A 23,716-nucleotide genomic window follows, 5' to 3' on the forward strand; every position below is an offset into this window, starting at 1 on the left:
GACAATATGTCCAAAGTATGAGAGATGAAGTCTGGCCATCCTGGCTCCCGAGGAACATTCTGGCTGCACTTCTTCCAACACGGATCTGTTTGTTCTTTTGGCAGCCCATGGCACTTTCATTATTCTCCTCCAACACAACTCAAATGCATACATTCTTTTAGACCTTAGGATTTAGATATTTAGACCTCAGATAAAACTTGCCTTTTGTTATAGTTGTTTAGTACTGCTATATCAGAAATGGAGTCCTGTAGGATAAGCACTGGACTGCTAACCACAAGTTTGGTGGTTTAAACCCACAAGCCACTGCTTAGAAACCCTATATAGATTGTGGCTTTGAGTCAGAATACTACAAGTGGGTAATATTAGCAAATATAATTTTATTTTCTTCCAGTTATTGTTATTGTTAAGTGCCGTTGAGTCGGTTCCGACTCACAGCAACCCAAGGAGCGGCTGGTGAGGTTGAACTGCCGACCTTGCAGTGCAAACTGACTTTGCAGTCCAGTGCATTAGCCTACAGTGCCACACTAGGACACCTTCTTTCAGTTGTTGTTTTTGTCGTTGTCATTGAGCTGATTACGACCCATAGTGACCCTGTATAGGGTTCCCAAGGAGCGGCTGGTGAGGTTGAACCGCCAACCTTGTGGCTCAAACTGACATCGCAGTCCAGCGCATTAACCCACAGCGCCAAACCAGGACTCCTTTCTTACAGTTACGGGACTAGAAATATGAATTCAGGTCACTTGTTCTTGGGGAAGGCTTCATGTTTCTGTCAGCTATGGAAGAAGATCCTTGTCTGTTTTGAGTTGTTCCTTGGTGATCTTCATGTGGCTTGACACCCAACTTGCCCTATCTCTGCTCTTTTGTTACTTGCTTAACCTACTTTTATATTGCAAGAAAGATTGACTTGAGACACACCTTACACTAATACTATCTCATTAATGTAACAAAGGAAACCCATTCTCAAATGGGATGATAAATACAGGTATCCCCACAAAACATAAACCCTTTGCCATCTGTTGAAACAATGTAGATTCATCGTGACACTATTGAACCGAGTAGAGCTAGCCCAGAGGATTTCCAAAACTGAAATCTTTACGGAAGCAAATTGCCACACCTTTTTTCCATGGAGCACCTAGTGACTTCCAGCCATCCACCTATGGTTAGCATGTAACCATTGTGCTACCAGGGTTCCTTACCCAGAGATACAGCGGTGGGGATTTATAGCACAGCTTTTTAAAGAGACTCAGTTCAACCCACAACACCTTCTATCCACTATTTCAGTTAGTTCCCCAAGAAACAGGGCCTGTCTTAGTTCTCCTCTCGGATCTAACACCCTGAAGAAACATTTATGAAACAATGAGATAAACTAATATCGAGAAGATCTGTGAGTGGAGACCAAAGATGTGCCAGGTCTGATGCTAAGAGCTCTGCATGCTTCACATAGCATTTATAATCACCTTATGAAATAAGATATTATTATTGTTCTGATTTTATAAATGAGGAAACCAAGTCTCAAAGAGGTTGAATAATCCAAGCTCACTGACCTAGTATGTGGTAGAATCCAGGTGGTTTAATACCAGTGCGTGAACACAATTACTAAGCTACTTTGATTCCTTTTTTCTGCTCTTTAAAAATCACTGTTTATTCCATTTGGTAGAGGATTTGTTGTTGTTGTTGTTTTATTTTTTTATTTTCATACAAATATCTACAACAATTTTGAATTCCCCAAAACATACATATATGATAAATACCATGCTTATTAAAGTATTAAATTTGTACAAAAATACTTTATAGCTTAATACTTGTTTGACACAAATAAAAATACATATTTAAGTGACTCATGACTTCTTTTTTATTTAATACGAACTCCTTTATACTTTCTTGCCCTGGCAGTTTTGAAAGATTAAAATAATGTCTTGCTCTGCACATAAAGAAAGGTGAAAGTTTTCCTTAAACAAAGGACACAGTGTTTGAATGGTTTACCTAAGTGGTGGTTTTGAATTATTGACCAAAATGAAAATATTTGGAAAATAACCATTTCAATATAGAGGTTTTACAATCAATATACAGATCTATTTTTTTATATTCACCAAATCTGAACTATTCAAAATATCTGAACGAATGAAAATAGTTGCTGGCAAATGTAAAAGCAACTATCACAATTGATTGCTTTGAAGGATGGTCATAATCAGCAATGCATTTTGTGAAAAATATATTTACAATTTCCATAAGTGGCATAGCTCAGAACAAAAGATAGTCCCAGGTCATTGTCTAAGTGCATTTGCTGTGGTTGGTTGGTTATGTGCCCTGGGGTCGGTTCCTACTCATAGCGACGCTGTACAGGGTTTCTGAGGCTGTAAATCTTTATGGGAGCAGAAAGCCTCATCTTTCTCTCACAGAACAGCTGGTAGTTTCGAACTGCTGACCTTGTGGGTCACAGCCCGATTCATAACCACTACGCTACCAGAGCTCCTTACATGTGCTGTACACCCCTCAATATTATCAGTTTTTAAAACATGTCAAGTAGTTTGAATTGGCTTAACCTATCATTACTTCGGTCATTTTGTCAGGAGGGACCAGTTGCTGGAGAAGGATATCATGTTTGGTAACATGGAGGGTCAGAGAAAAAGACAAAGATCCCCAGCGAGATGGATTGGCAAAGTGGCAGCATCAGTGGGCTCAAGCGTGGCAACAATTGTGAGGTTGGCCCAGGACCGGACAGTGTTTCGTTCTGTTGTGCATAGGTTCGCTGTTAGTCGGTAGTGACCTGATAGCACCTAACAACAACATCGTTAAGATGAGCACTATTGTAATAGATTCTTCATTATCTCTTAAGTTATTAGTCTTGAATTTAAAAAAATAAGGTAACTAAACCTCAGTGTCACTAAACACTCCATTGTCAGAGATTTTCAGCTATTAAAAATACGTCCTTTATAAAACAACAACAACAAAAAAACACAGGTCACAACACATACCCTGTTTGATCACTTGTTGCATAGGGAATTAGCATACATTTTAGTTAAAATCATTTCTATACTTGGGCAAAACATTTTCCCACCACCTATAATTGTCTGCTACGTGCACCACTGCTGAAACATTTTAAGAGAACTGAATTGTATTACTAGTACCCCTCCCATTGCAGCAGTTCCCACAGCTTACAAAACACTAGTTCCCCGGCTGGAGCCAGCTTTCATTACTTGTTGATCAAGTTCGTACATCAAAGACATCATAGTAAGAAACTGATTTTAAAGTGAATAAAGTAAATTACCATAGAGAATATTTTTCAACAGACATTTCTCTTTTTAAAAAGTGATAGTAAGATGAACTTGTAAAAAATTTACCTCAGATGTTAATTCGTGCGTGGGGAGGGGCAGCCTACCTATTTTTTCTCTTCTTTACCATACACCATAGTGGTCACCAAACAAAAAATCTCTTCAGCTTGGAAAGGGAAATGAATATTAGCTGTAAGAGAGATTTAAAAGACTCCTGTGTGTACAGTTAATACCACGTGCTTATCTGTGCTTCAAGCAACACAGAAATCTTAAAGGGATTTTTAGCACCATGTGTATGACGTCTTTTGCCCTGTTTTATAAAAAATATTGCTATAATATATTAGTGGGTTCCTGTGTTTCCAAATTACCACTGTGGCTCGGTTGTTGGAAGTAAGCACTGTTCTGTTCATGCCAGTCTCCTCCTGGTAGAGTCTGTTGTTCTATAGAATTCTGTGAAGCCAGAGGGTTTCTATTAATAACCAGGTCCAGCTTATTGTCATATTCTGCTATGAGGACATAACAAGGCAGCAATGTCTTTCATGCAGATGTGATTAGCCTGTAAGAGCCTATAGTAAAGTTTTAAGCCACCAAGATCTCCTGGTTCGACTAGGTGAATATTTTTGACATCTGCAACATTGAACCCAAAGTCCTCCATGTCCGAGTCCTTGTACAAGGTCACTTTCAGTAACATAATGGTGGTCTTCTCTCTGTGTCTGCAGCATTCCCCCCTCTCTATATTGATTCTTTATGAAATACTGCCTCAAATGATATCAAAATATATTGGCCCTCTATTGGAGATTGCTTGAGGTGGAGGGGTGAGAAAGGGGCATGGAAGGGAGATACTGTTTGGCAATGATATCAAAACCAAACCAAACCTCCTGCCATTGAGTTGCTTCTGACTCATACCCATCCTACAGGACAGAGAAGAATTTGCCCATGGGTTTTCTGAGGCAGTACATCTTTTTGGAAGTAGATAGCCTCATCTTTCAAAGCATCAACCTTTCAGTTCGCCTCCCAGTGCTTAACCTGGGCTCCTTTTGGCTATGACATCACTTAGGAATTGTTAATTTCCTAGGGTGTGGTAGGGGGAAAGAGCTAGACACAGAAAATGATTCTTGAAGAAAGACATCTGCTCACATTGGAGAAGAGTCTCTATTAAATTTACCAACTGGTAATTATATTCTGGGATGATAGAAGTGGGTGCAAGGAGTGGAGATTGATGGTGGTGATAATGCTTTCTTTCCCTTGTTTCCCCTACCTCTTCCTTCTCTTACAGGGGTTAACTCCTTCATGGTTTACATGGCCTATAAGGATTTGTATCAAGTGTCTAACACAGAGGTAACAACCCATTTTCTGTGTGATTTGGGGGAGCTGGATGGGTTTTCTATTTTTACTGATGACCTTGGCTTTTTTTAAAATTTTTTATGTGAGTCACTGTGGTCACCACGGGAGACTCTTGGGCTAGAATGCTCTAGAGTGCTCATTGAAGTCCTTTCAGCCCATGTTACATTGTAAGTAAAATCATTGGCAGACTGTCCCTGGCCAGACAGAAAGGAAGCTAGAATTCCATTTGGCAGTGTCTTCCTCAAGCATAGAAGAAGAAGAGCATGCCTAAATACCTATGTACCAAACAAACTCCATATTGCTTGTAAGTTCAATGGAAGTGTGAGGTTATCAGCCTTCCAGGATTAAGGGGAGCTTCTGCTATATGGGGTAATAATAGTATCAGCTTGCTTCTGACTCTCCCTAAGGAATTGGTGGAATGTGATTGTTTTAGATAAAGATCAAGTTTCCGTAAGAAATAAAATAAATGCATTTCTGTACCTCCTGGAGGTAGACAGTAGTTTTGTCTTGAGAAGCTAAGAGGCAAGGGTTTCAACTTTTTTGTGTCAGCTACTGATCAGACAGTACTAGTTTCCTGGAAAACTTGTTGAGAAGGATTCTGAACCTCAGTCTCAGCATACTGGAAAGTAATTTCATTAAAACATTTGTCAGAAGCAGGTTGGAGGAATTGGTAGCACTTGTTATATATTTGTCGCCTCTACCTATAAAGACTCCAGGTGCTTTACAATGATAAAGTTTTGTAGAGTTCCATTAAACTAGCACACCTTTAGATCTTGTGTGTGTTCAGTCTGTATTTCCTTCCTAGGCAGCTCCCTCATCTCATCCCATTTGCTCCTAGCTCTGGATTTAGTCATTGACCCTTTTGTCAGATTATTACAGGCATCAGTGACTTATTAGGAAAGTGACCAGTGCTTGTTTCCATTTCAGCTCTACGAGATCTTCAGCTGCCTGGGAGAGTTGGGTGCCCTTGCCCAAGTTCATGCTGAAAATGGTGATATCATTGCCCAGGTATCTCTGTAGCTCCTTGCATTTCGCTTCCTGCATGGGTTTGCATCTACATCCCATATATTTCCTCATTTCTTGAATGTTGCTTGAGTGCTCATATGTGCAAGTGACCCTCACCAGCGCTTTGGTACAGCTAAAGACAGAACATGCCCTAAAGAACCTCACAGTCTAGTATCTAGGAGGGAAGGATGTTGATCAGCAATGAAGAAAGTAGAAGATGCTGTAAAACAGATTATTTTCCAATTGGACCATTCAGTGTGGGAGTACTGTTGATACTGTTCTGAAAATCACTGAAAGCTACATGACAGTCTCCATCTTAAAGAAAAGCCATCAGACATTATTTCTCTGAAACCATAAATCCAATGATCTAGCTCTGCGGAACTCACTGCCTTAGATAATAAAGAATTTAGGTCTTGCGGGGATCAGACGGTCCCACTGGTTTCCTGGAAATTATATTGAGAAACCTGAGAAAAGAGTGATGAAAGTGAGGGCCCCAAGGTCCAAATTGATCATTTGTAAGGAAGTAGAAAGCAGTGCTTTCTTCATCTCCTGTGCTGTCTACTGGGATGGATGCACAGATGTGTCAGGGAAGGGTTTTATTTATCTGAGAAACAGTCAGCACTGGCTTCTGCTAGAGGGAGGCAGCTAGAAACGAAGAGTGAGCGCTCTTAGGCCATTTGATAACATTAACAGCAAGAAACCATTATTCATTCTTTCAAAGAGTATTGCCTGAGCACTTTGGACCGGTGCTATGGTGGTGAGCCAAAACAGATGCATTCTATATCTCATAAGAGCTTAGGTTGTGCCTTTGTTTTAGAAGTTGTCTGACACTTGGTGAATGGTCGGCAGGATTGTGAGAAGTGTTTAAACTAACCTGAATCTCAGACCCTTTAGCTTGCTTATAGCATTAGCATATTTTTAGATTGCTGTAAATATATACAACACAATGTTTATCAGATTAACTTTTTTGTCCATATGGACATTTCATTGTTATCAATTACTTTATAACCATCACCAGTATTCATTGTGGAAATTTCCATTATCCTTCCTGGTTATCACTAATAAACTTCACTCTCTGTACATTTGCCTATTCTAGGTATTTTATGTGAATGAGATCATACAGTATTTACCCTTTGGGGATGTTCTCAAGGTTCTTCCATGTTGTATCATAGACTATTTCTGTTATTGGCTGAGTGTATTTCATTGTATGCAACCAGTCACTGTTGATGGATATTTAGGGTAGATATTTATACCATTTTCACCTGTTACTATTGGCGATAGTTCAGCAATGGGCACTGATGTCTAATAGCAGTTACTATATGCCAGGCACTGGTACGTGCTCCAGTGTGTTCTCCAGCCCTTAGATGTGCCTATTTATTACCCTCTCCATTTTATAGAAGAGAACCCTGAGGTTCAGAATGGTTACGTCATTGATTGGTCCAAAGCACACAGCCAAAAAATGTTAGAGACAAATTTTAGCCCCTAATGTGATGTGCCTCAGTGGGCCTTTTTACCCAGAAGAAGAAGTATATGTATGGTCGTGTCCCTGCTTCCCAGTCTAAGTCTTGCACAAGGAGGCAGTGCCCAGCAGTGCAGGGCTTCAGCTGTTGTGATTTCAGACTCTGGTGGAGAATGAGAGCTATAAGTGCAGTTTGCTCTGTCTTATGACCTGGAGGGTCATTAGCCAGGCACCTGACAGCACCTTCTCCTACATCCCCCATTCACCTAGGATAATGGGGTCATTTTTCAGAGTGTCTAGATTTCTTGCTCCCATGGGAGGCATCCCAGTGAATGTTTGAACTAGCACTCCTTTTCCTTCTCTAAGTGTCTGGGGCAGCAGCCAGAGGTCATGGCCCTGCCTCTAGCTGACCTAGGCAGTGAGCTTCTTGTTTTCCATTCTAGACTCCCTGGGGGGAAATGGGCTCCAGTATAAAGTCTCTTTCTCCAGCTTCTCTTCCTCTTGTGACTCCTTAAGCTCAGAAGCATCTCTGGTGTTCCCATTTCCTACCTCAGGAAGATCTGTTCTCAGTCATGAAAGGAATCAAGGCATTTTTCCATTTGGATGTGTGTGTGTTTATTACATTCAGCTTGAGCTGAAAGATTTTATCATGTTGTCAAGTGAATGCAGCTGCTGGACTCAGTCTCTTGCTGCTCCTATGCAAAAGGGACTAAAGAACCAAAGGAGATCGTTTCCTTTGGATCCAAATAAGGTGACCTTCAAAACTGTCAGGCTGGCAGGACAATCTGAGAGCACAGCGTCTATGGTCATTCGTTTAACAAATATTTCCTGTGCTCCTATTATATGCGGTGTCTTGGAGAGAACAGATGAAAAGGACATAGCTCCTTTCGTTATAGTGCAAGCTGCAATTGGGTCATGGTACAAACTGCATGTGACTAGCTGTTACCAGTGCTTCACAATGCCCACTGCACCCCTACCCAAACAAGGAGACCTCCATGGGCCTGTAGACTTTTAGAACAGGATTTCTCAATATGAGCAGTGTGTATCAGAAACTTTCAGCAGAAGATGGAGTTTGTAGAGAGATATCTTTCTTTCTTTATTTTCCCCCTCTAATTCCAGAGATTCTCATTCATAGGTGAGTGGTAGAGTCCATACAAGGAACCCTGGTGATGCAGTATTTAAGTGTTTAACTGCTAACACAAAGGTTAGTGGTTTGAACCTACCAAATGCTCTTCATGAAAGAAGACCTGAAACTCTGCACCTACAAAGATTACAGCCAGGAACAGTTATCCCCTGTGCTATAGAGAACCTTTGAGTTGGAATGGACTTTATAGCACAAATCAATAGAGTTCAGTTCATTGTTTGCAAACTTCCGCCAGTGATCTGAATGTGCTTGGAAACCTTTGCTCTAGTTGACCTTTTCCTGTGCCAGCTGTCTTAAACAAAATCAAAGTGAGAGTGTCACAGAAGGCTGAAGATACTTTAGCTGGACACCTTAACTCTTATGTGACTTCAGGCAGAAAGTCTGAATGAAAGCTCACCAGAAACTGGAAGACAGTTCGTTCAGTTCAAGTTTCGGTAAATGAGAACCAAAACCAACCAAATCCACTGCCATCCAGTTGATTGGACTTACGGTGATTCCGTATGTTTCAGAGTAGAACCACTGCATCAGGTTTGCTTACCTTTAATCTTTATAGGTGCAGATTGCCAGGACTTTCTTTCTTGATGCAGTTGTTGTTGTCATGAAGTGCCGTCGAGTCAGTTCCGACCCATCGCGACCCTGTATAGGGTTTCTAAGGAGCGACTGGTGAGCTTGAACTGCTGACCTTGCAGTTCTAGCAGCTTTGCAGGCTGACGCATTAACCCACAGTGCCATACCGGGATGCAGTTAGGTGGCTTTCAATCTCCAACTTTTAGGGTAGTTTTGTTAAGTGCGGTTGAGTTGTCGGTTCTGACCCATAGCGACCCTATATAGGGTTTCCAAGGAACAGCTGGTGAGCTTGAACTGCCGAATCTTGCAGTTCAAATGGCTTTGCAGTCCAGTACATTAACCCACAGTGCCACACCAGTCCAGTGCAAAGTTAGTGCCAACCAGAGACAAGGATTAAAAGTGGAGGTTTAACCATTTTACTTCTAATGATTTTTTTAATAATATGTGCATTTTCTTCATACTCCTTTTTAGGATGACTTTTTATTAAGAAGTAAAAAACCCAACAAAACACAGCAGCTATTTTCAGGTGAAAGGAATCATTTTCTTTCAAAGTGAGGCCAAGATGAATTAAGTGCACCCTCCTGCTTTTGTCTCCCACATCACCAACATACTCCCAGGCCACTGGGCTGGCTTGCTGAGGCAGAGGGTCGTTAGAACTGCTGTTAGTAACCTGATTATGAATGCCAACAAAGCGTCAGAAACGATGCTTTAGGATTTCTGCCAGTTCTAATTAGCCATGTGTGTGTTCACTGCCTTGCCACCTACTTCTTCCTTAAAGCTGGCCAAAAGTCTTAGAAATTTCACCATCAGCCATAGCGTAAGTTATTTTGTCATATCTACAACTTGGTATGGTGCTGAATGATAAGCACTGGACTACTAACCATCAGCAGTTCAAACCCACCAGCCACTCCTCAGTAAACCTATACTGGATTGCTATGAGTCGGCACCTACTCAACAGCGCTTAACCACATCAACTTGGTTAAGTAGAATTTGACCAAAAGATTAACACAGTGCTGTTTCGAGGCATCGTATTATTTTCTCTGGTTAAATTCTGAATCCATTCAGGCCAAAGATTTTAAAGCATAAAGAAGTTTGAGAAGCTTATTAAAATGCAGACTCCTCCAGTTTAAGCCCAGGTATTCTGATTTGATAGCGTAGTGGTTACGAATCAGGCTGTGAACCTTAAGGCCAGCAGTTCTAAACTACCAGCTGCTCCGCGGGAGAAAGATGAGGCATTCTGCTCCCGTAAAGATTTGCAGCCTCGGAAACCCTGTACAGGGTCGCTATGGGTCGGAACCGACTCGACGGCACTTAAAAACAACAACAACATTCTGATTTGGTAGTTCTGGCTGAAGCCAGAAAGCTGCATTCCTATAATAACCCAGGTGTAGGTGGTGGCTAGACCATACTTTGGAAGCATCACTAAACTTTAAGCCCAATGAGGTCTGGAACCACATACTTTCAAGTACTGTATCAATGCAGAAGCAAATACTCAATACATTCTTTTGAATGTCTGGGATTTGAACTGCAGGAATATATAAACAAGTGGATTCAACAAGTGCACCTGGGGAGGTAACTAGATGAAGAGTAAGATGGTGTTACTTTCTGATGAGTAATGGAGAGAAGGAATGGATACTTTACAGACTTTTACTAAGAGCAAATCACCCCAAATATCTTTTTTCCATTTAGTGAAAACTCTTTACAACTCCAAAGACAAAGTGAATAAACTTTCTCAAAATAGACACACGCATCTTGCTCTTTTTTGCTCCTATGAGCACATCATTAGAGCCGAACACATTGCCTAATTTTTCCAAGTCTCAGTTGAGCTCATTTAAAAACTGTATCCTTTTATTGTTCTAGGAGCAAGCCCGGATGTTGGAAATGGGGATAACTGGCCCCGAAGGCCACGTATTGAGCAGACCAGAGGAGGTAAGTGGTAGGGCCTTGGTGGGGCTGGGGAAGAGAGAGAGCAGTAGCAGTGAAGTCTTTTCTTTACCAACGTCTTCCAAGAAGCTCCTGTTGTCAGCCCCCAGCTGTCTCCACAGCTCATTTTATATTGGGAAAGTTTGCATTTGGTCACCTACCCGGGGAGTCCTGGTGTGGCTCTGTGGGCTAATACGTCAGACTGAAAAGTTGGTTGAACTACATGGTCGGTGGTTCAAGCTCACCAGCTGTTCCTAGGAAACCCTATACAGAGTTGCTGTGGGTGGGAATCCACTAGAAGGAACTTAACAACACCAACCCAAGGCACATATAAGGCCAAAGGCTCAAAGGAACATCACTGAAAGGGGTGAGAATCCTATGAATACCACATGGAAGTATTGCATTGCCTTCTCATTAGTGGTAATTCAGAAGCCCTGAGGAGATTTAGAAAGGAATGCAAGGGAATTGCTTACTTCTGCCCTTTCATCTCTGAAAAGATACAAGAATGTAGGCTGTACACCATAGTTATTCAGTAGGAGTAAGGCATTTCTGGAGTCCTGGTGTGGTGCTGTGGGTTAATGCACCAGACTGCAAAGCCATTTGAACTGCAAGCCCTTGCCAACTGCAAGGTTGGCGGTTAAAGCTCACTAGCCACTCCTCGGAAACCCTATACAGGGTCGCTATGGGTCAGAACTGACTTGACAGCACTTAACAACAACAACAAGACATTTCTAACTGCTTCACAAACCAGTGTGAATGGAAACATTTTTACTGACTCTCTTTTTCCGTATTCCACTGGAGTCCTGCAGAACATTGGCCATATAGATAGGAGGTTGAAAAGAGTTTTCATAGGCATGCACCTTGCTCCGTTTTTGAAAGAGTTCTGGTGAAGGTCGGTTTGAACTTCAAGGCTGGTGGTTCAAGTTCACCAGCCACTCCTGGGAAATTCTATTCAGGGTCACTATGAGTTGGGGCTGACTGAATGACTCTTAACAACAGCATACACATCCATTGGTGTAAGGTGATGTACAAAATGTTGGTCTGTAACTGCTTAGTGGCTATAGAGAGAATAAAATGGAACAGGTAGCTGATTTTCTGTCTGGGCTGTCAGCAACTTGAGCTTCTGACATAGAACTGGGAAAGGACGATCCGTACGGCAGACAGCAAATTGGCTGTGGGAGACTAGCCTGAGTCTGGCATCTGGAGCAGATTCAAGGCCCTCACTGTTGCTGTCTCTATCCTTCATTCCAAACTCCAAGTTCTGCAACAGGTAGAAGAAACCAGAACCAGAAATGACGGTATTTCCATTACCCATCTCAAAAGATATTTTAAACATTGAAATGTAACAACACACTTAGAAGAAAAATGTATGCACTCCCCTAAGAGTACAATGCATTTTCACAAACTTAAAACACATAAATCCAGCTCCCAGTTTGAGGAACATTATCAGCACCCCAGAAACTTGTTTGTGTCCATTGATATTTTTGTGTCTGATTAAAATCATTTATAATTTTGTGATTTGGATTAGAGTCACACTGAACAGGCCTGAAAAACCTGTCAGTCATTTTAATAATACTAGGTCCCTTCACAAGGGATCACCAGGAATCAGACTGGACTCAGCAGCGATGAATTTGTTTTTTGGTTTTCTATTGAGTCCTTCAGAGGAGCCATGGTTGCACAGTGGTTAAGTGCATGGCTTCTAACCAAAAGGTTGGCAGTTTGAGCCTAGCAACCACTCCACTGGAGAAAGATGTAGCCGTCTGCTTCCGTAAGGATTTACAGCTTTGGGTAGCCAATGAGGCATTTTTACACTGTCCTTTAAGGTCACTATGAGTTGGAATCAACTAGTTAACAATGGGGTTTGTTTTGTTATGTTTTTTATTGAATGCTTCCTTTTGCCCAGTATTGTGTTCCTTGTATGAATTGTCTCAACTGTCCTTGCCAGGGCTCTGGGTGGTTGACATTCCTATACCAACTGTGCAGGTTGGCACAGGAAGCTGAAGACCAGCAAGCTTACCCTACTGGCCCATTATGCTGGAAGGACTCAGGAGCTCTTTTCATAGTGTGAAGAGGCCACAATGATCAGCATTGTTTGTGGAACTTGTCTTGAATGCTGGTCACTATAGAGATAGATGTGCTGGCAAAATTTCTTCAGCAGTAGCCAGGGGATTTCAGAGCAAAAGCTATTTTTGTTCCTTGGTTTGTTTTTCCAGGCTCCCCTGTCCCTACCCTCTCCCTGTTCCGTCTCCTTTTTAGTAGAAAGACTCTCAGCCACAGATCTCCACAACCTTGGAAGCCTTCTGGGTGAAATTGGAGGCTGATGTAACCTTCCAAAGATAGTCATGTTGTCAAAGTGCTGGAAAAACCTGCATTGCTGGGAGGGAAGGAGATCAAAGGCGCCAGGCCTGAGGTCATGGGGAGCTGAAGTGGTCAGTATAGGTGTGAAGGAGATGGAATGAGCCTGGGAGGAGCCAGCCTCTCTTCAGTTCAAAGCACAACGAGATACCATCTGGAGTGAGTGATTTTAGTGACATGAGTGATACCTCTCAGAGAACTGGGACCAAAGGCACAGAGACAGCCATGCTGAAGTCTAGGGGTCTGGGTGCTTTCCAGGCAGTTGCTGTGTTCACCTACATTCAGGGGCCTCCGAGTTCAGCCCCCCTGGGTACACTAGCTCCACCAGCCAAGTGCTCAAGTCTGTCTGCTAAGTCCCTTCCGCTAAAGGCAGTGACTGGTTTGCATTATTTACTAGTTTGCATCTGCAACTATTTTTGATATTTTCTTAAAATGCCAGGCTACACGGGATCACCAGGATGTCAAAGCCATCCAAAAATTAACTGTAGCTGATTAAAAGGAAGAATGTCAAATGATTTGGGGTAAATTGGACTCACACAGACTCTGTCACACTGGGGAGAAACTGCAGCCAGCAATAATACTAATTAATATGATCATTATTATTGAGGGCAATTATTGCCCTTGAGGAACATTCGCCTTGTTCCAGGAATGGGCTAATTGCCTTAAAAGGATGAACTCACTTAATCATCACAGCAGCCCTTTGTGTAGAGTTCTATTGTTGTTAAGTGCTGGTGGAGTTGGTTAAGTCTCATAGTGACCCTGTATAGGGTTTCTTAGGAGCATCTAGCTGGTGGGCATGAATCTCAGACCTTGCAGTTCACACTGCAGACTTTATGGTTAAGTGTTTATCCTACAGCTCCTGCACCAGGACTCCTTGGGTTCTATTAATACCACTATTATACAGAGAAGGTAACAGGCTTTGGGAGGGTGTATAATTTACCTGAGACCACCCAGCCAGTAAGTGGTAGAGCCCAGACTCAGACCCAAGCCACTTCAGCCTGTAACCATCTTTGCTAATAAAGTTAGGCAAAGTTCATAACTTGTTACTTAATGCAGGCAGCTGGGTTGGTTAGCATATTTGAATTCTGCATTAGGGTGGAGTGGAGGAGCTGGATAATGAGAGAAGTCTTTGTGCTGAGCTGCCTGGGAATTGTTACAAGAAAGCCTTCTAGAATTAACTCTTCGTTGACCACTCATAGCTCAAGGAAAAGATCTGTGCCAAGGTGATACTTTTTGCTGGTTACTTTAGGCACAATAGTTTGATTGTCCTGGAAAGTTTAGGGAAAAAAGGCTTCGATTCAGATGTAGACTTGGTGATAATCCCAAGGAGAGAAGGTAGTTGTTGTTGTTATGTGCCGTGGAGTCAGTTCCGACTCATAGTGACCCTGCACAGGGTTTCCGAGGCTGTAAATCTTTACGGGAGCAGAAAGCTTCATCTTTCTCCTGCGGAACAGCTGGTAGTTTAGAACTGCTGACCTTGCGGTTCTTGAGGTTCGTAGCCCGATTTGTAATCACTATGCTACCAGAGCTCCTTAGAGGAGGCAGTAGAGGAAGGAAAAACTCTACATGCACTAGGTACATACTATGGGCCAGGCATTGCTCCCAGAAGACTTCATACCATACTCTTCTTATCTCTGCTTACACAGTGAGAAGTTAAGTGTTACAGCTGCAGGAAATGGTAGATCTGGAGTCTGGACATTGGGCTTTTAGACTCTGTGCTATGCAGCATGTTCCCAGTCTACGTAGGCAGGCAAGTGGCAGGTTTCAGAAGCTTACGTTCTTATCCACTCCTGACTGTTTTGGGTTTTTTTTTTTTTTTGCAGCTGGAAGCCGAGGCTGTGTTCCGTGCCATCACCATTGCCAGCCAAACCAACTGCCCTCTCTACATTGCAAAGGTCATGAGCAAAAGTGCAGCTGATCTCATCTCCCAAGCCAGGAAGAAAGGTGATTTGTGCTCCTTGGGTCTCGGCATGCCAGCCACACCATGTGGCTCCTCATCTCCCCGTCTGTCCTGAGACATAATGCTCGTTTTACTTTTAAAAGAAACCCTAGCAATGCTGTGGGTTAGATTTGGGGTGACAACTCAAAGGTCAGTGATTTGAACCTCCCAGGCCATCCAAGGAAGAAAGATGTGGCTGCCTGCTCTTGGAAAGATTATAACCTTGGAAATCCTGCATATGATCCAGTTCTGTGTCCTAGAGGGTTGCTGCGAATCAGAATCAGCTCGATGGTAGTAGGTTTTTCCCCCTTACTTTGCCCTTTAGGAAGGTCATCATGCATCTGTGTGCATTTGATTCTCTTCACATCCTGTGTGAGTGGTAGGGCCTCAGAATTTCTCCCACTGAGCATATGAGTAAACCGAGGTGCAGCTGGAATCTGCCCTCTTGATTTTCCATTGTTCGGCTACATTATCTGAGCTTTATAAATGGACAGATTGGTCAAGACTATTTTGGGTGCAGAAGTCAAAAATGCAACTCCAATTGGCTTTTAAAAAAAAAAAAAAAAAAAGGTAAATGATTGCATCAGGTATGTTTCAGGTGTTTCTGGCATGGCTACATCAAGGGTTTCAGCAATGTTTTTGAGGTTCTAATCTCTCCCCTTACCTTTCTTGGCTCTGCTTTCTTCTCCTTCGTCAGGGAGAGGCAGACTGAATGGTGACCACAGTAGATGCCAGGAGATACCTGCTGTCCTCACCACTTGGTGGGAATATAATGGGGAAATAGAGTATGTCTTTTCCAGCAGCTGTAACAGAAGTCCCCAGTGGACTGCAATTTTCTTGGCTTCATGTACTCATCCCTGAACCAATAACAGCCCTGGGGTTGGTATATTCTGATTGGTCAGGATTGAGGACTGAGAACAGAAACAGGGTTACTTGTCAACCTGAACCAAGCAGATGAATGCCAATTATTTAAGAAGAAAGAGTTGAATTGTTTTTCAGAACGTGTCTACTGGCATGGTATTATATTCATGAGTAGTTATAGTTGTGGAATCATTTGGGCCTCTTGGTGACCCATGTATGTCAGAATAGAATTGTGCTTCACAGGCTGAAGTTTTGGAAGTTGATTGCCAGGGCTTTCTTCTGTGAAGTACCTCTGGGTGGACTAGAATCTCCAACCTTCAGGTTAGCAGCCGAGTGTGTTAACTGATTGCACCAGCCAGCCACTCTGCCTTCATCCATGTGGGCTTCTTTCTCTACTCTTTTGACTTCAGCTACTTACCTCCTTAGCTGTGACGTTGGGTTTTCATTGGTTGACTTTGTGCTTAGTAAAAATGTACTCCCATTTCAAAGCCTCCTTTTATGCTTTGAAATGGGAATAATGGGGGCAATGAGGAGTGTGATTGCAAAAAGTGGAAAGACAAGGTTGTGTTTGGTTGTGAGAGAGCATTCACTAGGCTTGGTTGTATAATTGCTACTGCTGTTGGCCAGTGGATATTCTGTTGGTGTTGAGATGTACAATGAGGGATTCATCTACCAAACTCAGACCAGTCTGTGAAGCTCCAAGTGTGAATAATGGTGGTGGCTAAAAATAGACCTAGCTGACTCTAATGGCCAAGGTTTAGCTGCCTGGCCTTCTGGCAAAGGCTGGCTCCCTCCTGAGGGACGGGAGTCTTCCCAGTTGTCTAGACAATCTTCTTAGCTGGCAAAATACGGGGAACCTCCTGCATTACACTACCTCCTTGTATTTCCTTAAGCATTTAGATGTCACAACTAGCCAGGTGTGATTGCTCCCCTAGGTGTGCGTCATATGGCCTGAATCAGGAAAGCAGCCCCAAGTTTCTTTCCCATTCCTGAAGAAAAGGAGGAAAAATAAATATATTTAATAAAAGAAAAGAAATATTAATGTATGTAGGGGCCAACCCCACTGTCTCCCCATAACCACGGACCGTACTTGCCCTTCCATGCCTACATCCTGCTGGGACCCATACTCTGGATGGTCTGGGGGCCTCACAGACAGGCTGTCTTAGTTAAATGCTGGGTTTTATTTCATGCTTCAAGGAGAAAAATTCCTCATCCTTAGCCTTTTGGCTCATGCTTTTCTTGCCAGAAGAAATGATGCAGCTGTTGTCTCTGGGGTGAAAGGAAAAGGAGGCATTGTTTCAGTGATGAAAAACTCACTGCTGAGATTGAAGCCAGGAAGTATCTCTCTCGAGTTGTCATTTTTAGGGAATGAGACCAGAGCGTGCAGACCAGGAAAACAGAGAGTAGAGAGTGTAGCAGGGTTGCTCTTCCATCTGACCCAGAGTACACTCTAAGTCCCAGTGTGTTTACTCTCCAAGCACTGATTTGCAACCCTGCATGGTTACTCAGAATTAATGTTAAGGAATCAGCAGTTGAGCAAGCACCAATTATATGCTCAGCACTGAAGTAGACACTTTAAATGCATTATTATATAGAACTCTCAATGAACTCTGGGAAGTAGGCATTGATATCCCCACTTTTCAGATGAGGAAATTGAAGTATAACTTATCTAGATGAACTAATATTCATTCCCAGGTATAATTGCTGTCTTTGCTTATTGTGCTATGCTGTGTTAAAGATGGCCCAAAGGAGAATTCTTCCACTTCTAACATTGTGTTTCTCTTAGTAAGATTTGAATGTTTATGTTGACTTTTGTTACTGCTTTTCTTTTGGGGTCCTGAATGCTTTAGTTTGGTGAATACTTAGGATACTTTGTACTTCCAGCCAGAGAGAAGGGTTGCCATATAGGATTGTTTTCTGCTGCTTCCTTCTTTTGCTTGTGGCTGACATCACTAATAAATCTTAAGTATTTCCCAAAGCAACCAGAGTTTTATTAGGAATCTTCTCTACATAGAATTCCAGTCAAGCATTACCAATGGATTGGAGTTGAAGCAAGGCAAAACCTGTTTGTAATTCTGGCCATAGAGCTTTCCTAGACTTGATGGGAAGTTGGAATGTGGAACTTGAGGAGTGAAGCTAAGTAAGTCCAGGGATATACAACGCATCTTGAGCCCAGGTTTCTGGCACAGCAGACTTGACACCAACCAACTGCAGTGAGAGAGCATTGCCTTTTGTATCAGTATCCCTATTTTAAGAGAGTCAAGAAGAGCTTAGGTCAGGGTATGTCCTCCTCCTTCCTTGAGTTGGGTAGTTAATGGCCTGATCCAGATGCAGGCTCTAAGGAGCTAGCCTCATCCTTGTCCTGTTCGACATCATTGCATGTGCTTGAGCAAATCATCCCTTGCCTTAGGTTATGGAGGAGAAACACCATGATGAGAAAAATACTGGGAGCTTCTCATCCATGGAAATGGATTTTACTTTGTAGACCAACTGCTGGTTCTGGCAGTTCCAGTGACGTGGGCCGATTTGGGTCTTTGGGTCTCTTCCAGAGGAAGGAGTAGGAAAGACTAGAAATTGGTATTAACTGAGTATCTTCTATGTGCCAGATAATCCACACATACCAAATCCTTTCATTTTTACAGTAGACCTGAGAAGTAAATATCATCCTATTTTCTCAATTCAAGGGCATGTGTGTTTTACATTTTTAACATATCTGAAAGGAGTATGAGTCTTGTAATCAAAACACCATTGTTATTGTTTTGGTTTTGGTCTTAATTTCTAATTGTCCTCACAATTTGTGAAAGAATGTTGTATCTTACAATCAGTGGCTTCATCTAACCTAGGAGGTATAAAAGTGTCTCTATCAGATAGAAAAGCAGGGTCTTTAGGAAACGTGAAAGCATAGATGCAAACCCAGACCAGCCTGACTCGAGAGCCACAGTCTTGAAGTAGACTTAGGAGGAATGCCCTGTGCAGAACATTCTTTACGGAAAACTCTTCCTTACCTTTTCCAGGAAATGTGGTTTTCGGTGAGCCCATCACTGCCAGCCTTGGTACAGATGGAACCCATTACTGGAGCAAGAATTGGGCCAAGGCGGCTGCATTTGTAACATCTCCTCCTCTGAGCCCTGACCCAAGCACTCCAGACTACATCAACTCCTTGCTGGCCAGGTGAGTGTAGGCACTGGCTGGAAACATCTTGAGGATCACCTGGATAGAGATTGGGCAGCTATAGCCATCAGCTAGAGGAGAGTCTGGAGTGAGAAAAATACATGAAAATGTCCTCTTCAAATGTGTGGCTAATTGCTTCCGTAAGCAACTGCTTCCTTTGCGTGTGACCAGACTGGATGGTACCTGCTACCATTACTGAACAATTTGACCAAAGCTTCAATACAGGAATCTTGCTCAAAAGGGGAAAAATGTAGACCAGAATTTCAAATTCTCATTGGCTCCAGAGTTTGTGAGCTCTTGAGACTAGATTGGCCCCTGAAACTTTTCCTAAAATAATCTTTAAGCCTCAAACACAAACTATCCCCTCCTGTCTTCATTAAACCATATGAGAGTTTAGTTTAATTAGTAAAGAATATTTGCCTAGAGCAAGCGCGGTGCCCTTTAAAGAACTGTCTACATGGTGTTGCACCAACAACAGTACCTTGAAATAGGGAGTCCTGATGTGGCACTGTGGGTTAATGCACGAGACTGCAAAGTTGTTTGAACTGCAAGGTTGGCAGTTCAAACTCACCAGCCACTCCTCAGAAACCCTATACAGGGTCACTATGGGTTGGAACTGACTCAGTGGCACTTAACAACAACAGAGAGTGGCTATAGAACTTGAACTATGAACTATGTCCATACCACTGAATTGTATAAAGAGGTTCAGAAAGTTTCTGGAAAGATTCATTCTCTTCCTCCCTTCCCCCCCACCCCCTTTTTAAAGTTTTTATTGTGACTTCAGTGATAGTTTACATGGGAGAACATCACTTTTACACTCACTGTTTCATTGCAATGATTACAATCCCCTCCGTACATCATCATTCAACAGTATTTGCTTCTATTGCCTCTGTTTTTTTGTGTGTTTTTTTGGGGGGTGGGAGGGACGTACACCAAAACACTCAGGAAGATTCCATTATCAATTAATTCCATTTATACATAAACTTTTGGAACCCCCTCATACATGTATCATTTGTGAAATGCATCTATGTTTTTGTATATATATTATCAATAGCAACAACAAAAAATAAAATAAGGCTCCCTTTCAGTCTGAATCAGATCCCATTTTTAAAAATAATACAGCAGTAATATTATCGTTGGATATTACTACTGACTCCTGGTGAGGTGCTGTAACCTCAGCACTGGACTTGGAACCACAAGGTTGACAGTTCAGACCCAGCATGCTCCTTGCAAACCCTATACAGGGTTGCTATGAGTCGGAACCGACTGGACACTTAGCAACACCAACAATAATATCCACAGAGGAGACCCAGGGATCAATTCCTAGCTAATAACAACTCTTGTACAGCCATACTTTTCTGTCGGTGGAGGCTCGTGTGTGGCTGTGATGCTGAATACATTTTGGCAAAGCTTCCAGGCTAAGACAGACTAGAAAGAAAAGCCTGGTGATATAATTCCAAAAATCAGCTAATAAAAACCCTGTGGATCACAATGATTCCACCACACTGAGCATGAGGTCTCCATGAGTTGGGGCCAACTTGATGTCAGACTAACAATATAACAACAATATTAACCATGGTTAAAACCAGTTAGCAGTCACTGTGGTAACCAAGCATTATGATTATACATGCTTGATCTTATTTATTGCTCAGAACGACTTTATGAGTGACAGACTGTTAGCACCATTGTACAGATTTAACCACGGAGGGTCAGAAAGACTGTCATTTGCCTAAATTTGCACAGCTAGTCATGATAACCACATAACAGGATTTATAGGGAGACTTGTCTGCAGTTGACCTCTGCTGACCTTGTGGTCAATCATATTTTTATTACAAAAGACATAATTCCACCTCTTTTCAAAGAGGGAAAGAAAGCTGCTTACGCTCACACAGATAGTGAGAAATAGAGGAAGGATTCCAAGCTCAAGCCATCAGACTCCAGACCCTCACATTATAAACCACAGCAGCATCTGGTCCTCTGCGGTACCTCTAACCAGCTTTCTCACTCACATGGAGCTTCTCTTTGCCAGTGGGGACCTGCAACTCTCTGGGAGTGCCCACTGCACCTTCAGCACTGCCCAGAAAGCGATTGGGAAGGACAACTTTACAGCCATTCCTGAGGGCACCAATGGCGTGGAGGAACGGATGTCTGTCATTTGGGACAAGGCTGTGGTAAGGAAATCCATGGTCAAATCGCAGTCTCCTGTGCATAAGAGAGATGAAAGTGTGTATGTGGGGTGGAGATAAAACCTCTTATATCTGCTCAGGTATGTCTGCAACCAGGTAACTCAGGTGCTTTGGGAATTGACCTTCTAGAGTGTTGAATCCGGAGGTATGGGATTTGAAGAGGCCTCCTCATCTATATTGTTAAGGCCTAGGAAAATGTGCGTAAAGCAAAAACATTAAGGTATTTTTGTTTGGAAATTTTATGATTTATTTGAAAAGGACAGGATATCAGTCACTCTTTCATCCAATAAATGCGTTTGTGCCTAGACCGAAGTCATCTTGCTCTTAAGAGCTGGATGCTCTATACAGAAGGCGTGTGGTTATCCAAAACGACGGTCTTTCATTGTCTGGCAATGTGGCTTGATTTTAATTTCCTTGCTTCACAAGGGCTGAAAAGAAAGAGTCATGTAAACAAAGATACTCTCAAGGATGTTAATAAACTTAATACATTTTACCCATTATTAAATTCATCACTTCCTTATGTTTTATTTTAACAACTTTAAAATACTAATTCCTTGTAGAGTTCAAAATGACTTTTAGAGCCAAAAAATGAGCTAATGCCTCATTCATTTCACAGTGTAATCTACTGAGTTTCTAACTTCTTGACCACCAAGAAGCTCAAAGCTAGGTTTTAGACACAATTATTCCCTGCTCTGCCAGGCTTTTTTGTTTTGAGAAAGAGAGGAAAAATAGAAAAATATAAATGTCTCTTCTACTTTGTATTTAATTTTTGTCTGTTATTTATTTTACCCTGTTAAGTATTTATGGCATTTTTTATGTATTTATGTTGACACTAACTATCTGGAATTAGTATATATATTTATATGTATGTGTGTTGTTGTTAAGTGCTGTTGAGTTAGTTCCAACTCATAACAACCCAGTATTGGGTTTCTGAGGAGCAGCTGGTGAGTTTGAATCACTGACCTGCAGTTCAAACTGACCTTGAAGTCCAGTCCAGTGCTTAATCCTACATCACCACACCAGAACTCTGTGTGTGTGTGTGTGTGTGTGTGTGTGTGTGTGTATATACATAACACACACACAACATATTGTTGATGTTGTTAAGTTCTGTCCAGTTCGTTCCAATTCATAGTGATGCTGCATAGGGTTTCCAAGACTGTAAATCTTTGCAGAAGCAGAAAACTTCATCTTTCTCCTGTAGAATGACTGGTGGGCTTGAACTATGGGTCTAATGGGTCACAGTTTCCAGCATGATACATGCTCAAGAAAGAACACTTGGAAATCATAGAAAAACCACACACAGAAAAGCAAAGAAAAAAATCACTCCTAAATCCATAATCCAGGAAAAAACTATTATTATCATTTGGTCAGGTTTTTTCCATACTGATTTTACATATGTGCAATTACAGGTACCTATATGAAGAATGACAGTGTTTCTCTGCTATTCATATAGCATATAGCCTGACCCAAGCCATGGTATTTTCAATAACCTCATATGCAAGCGAAAGCTGGACAGTGAATAAGGAAGACCATAGAAGAATTGATGCTTTTGAGTTATGGTGTTGGAGGAGAATATTGAAAGTGCCATGGGCTGCCAAAAGAACCAACAGATCCGTGTTGAAAGAAGTGCAGCCAGAGTGCTCCTTGGAGGCCAGGATGGCCAAAGTTTCTTTCTCATACTTCAGAAATAGTGTCAGGAGGGACCGGTCACTGGAGAAGGATATCATGTTTGGCAAGTTGGAGGGTCAGAGAAAAAGAGAAAGTTCCCCAACAAGATGGATTGGCTAAGTGGCAGCATTGATGGGCTCAAGTGTGGCAACGATAGTGAGGTTGGCCCAGTATCGGACAGTGTTTCATTCTGGTGTGCATAATGTTGCTATGAGTCGGTACCTACTCGATGGCACCTAACAACAACAACAACATATGAATAATGAAGGAGCTCTTGTAATGTAGTGGATTATGAGTTGGGCTGCTAACCACAAGGTCACAGCACACAACCACAACCATCATCATATGAAGAATGGGCTTATAAACATGTTTGTTTCTACTCTGACTTCTCAGTAATCATTTTTGAATTAGAGGATCAGTAAGTAATAAATGGGAGTGTCATGGTTCTGTAGGATAAGCACTGGACCGTGAACCACACGGTTAGCCATTCAAGCCCACTAGTACTCCATGAGACAAAGATGAGGCTTTCTGCTTCAGCAAAGATTTATAACCTCAGAAATCCTATATAGAGTCTCTGGGAATTGGAACCAATTCAGTGGCACTTAACAACAACAGCAAGTAGTAAATGGAGTCCTAGTGAGGTACTGTGGGATAATGTGTCAGACTGCAAAGTCATTTGAACTGCAAGGTCGGTGGTTTAAGCACACCAGCTTCTCCTTGGAAACCCTATGCAGGATCGCTATGGGTCGGAATCGACTCTATGGCACTTAAGAATAACAACAACAACAACAACACTAAGTAGTAAATGTACACAAATATCCA

General features: G+C 42.1%; 1 protein-coding gene across 2 annotated transcripts in view; it reads left to right on the forward strand.

Annotated features, from left to right (window-relative positions):
- The window catches only part of DPYSL3 (dihydropyrimidinase-like 3), a 184,335-nt gene that overhangs the window by 150,861 nt on the left and 9,758 nt on the right, over nt 1-23,716 (forward strand). For both annotated transcript variants that reach the window (XM_006874500.1, XM_006874501.1), the window contains exons 5-10: nt 4,549-4,610; nt 5,544-5,624; nt 10,652-10,720; nt 14,893-15,013; nt 18,884-19,040; nt 21,070-21,211. In XM_006874500.1, the coding sequence (XP_006874562.1) occupies nt 4,549-4,610; nt 5,544-5,624; nt 10,652-10,720; nt 14,893-15,013; nt 18,884-19,040; nt 21,070-21,211 (632 nt within the window). The remainder of the gene's footprint in view (nt 1-4,548; nt 4,611-5,543; nt 5,625-10,651; nt 10,721-14,892; nt 15,014-18,883; nt 19,041-21,069; nt 21,212-23,716) is intronic.

Source organism: Chrysochloris asiatica, unplaced genomic scaffold (assembly GCF_000296735.1).
Source record: "Chrysochloris asiatica unplaced genomic scaffold, ChrAsi1.0 scaffold00280, whole genome shotgun sequence".
NCBI lineage: Eukaryota > Metazoa > Chordata > Mammalia > Afrosoricida > Chrysochloridae > Chrysochloris > Chrysochloris asiatica.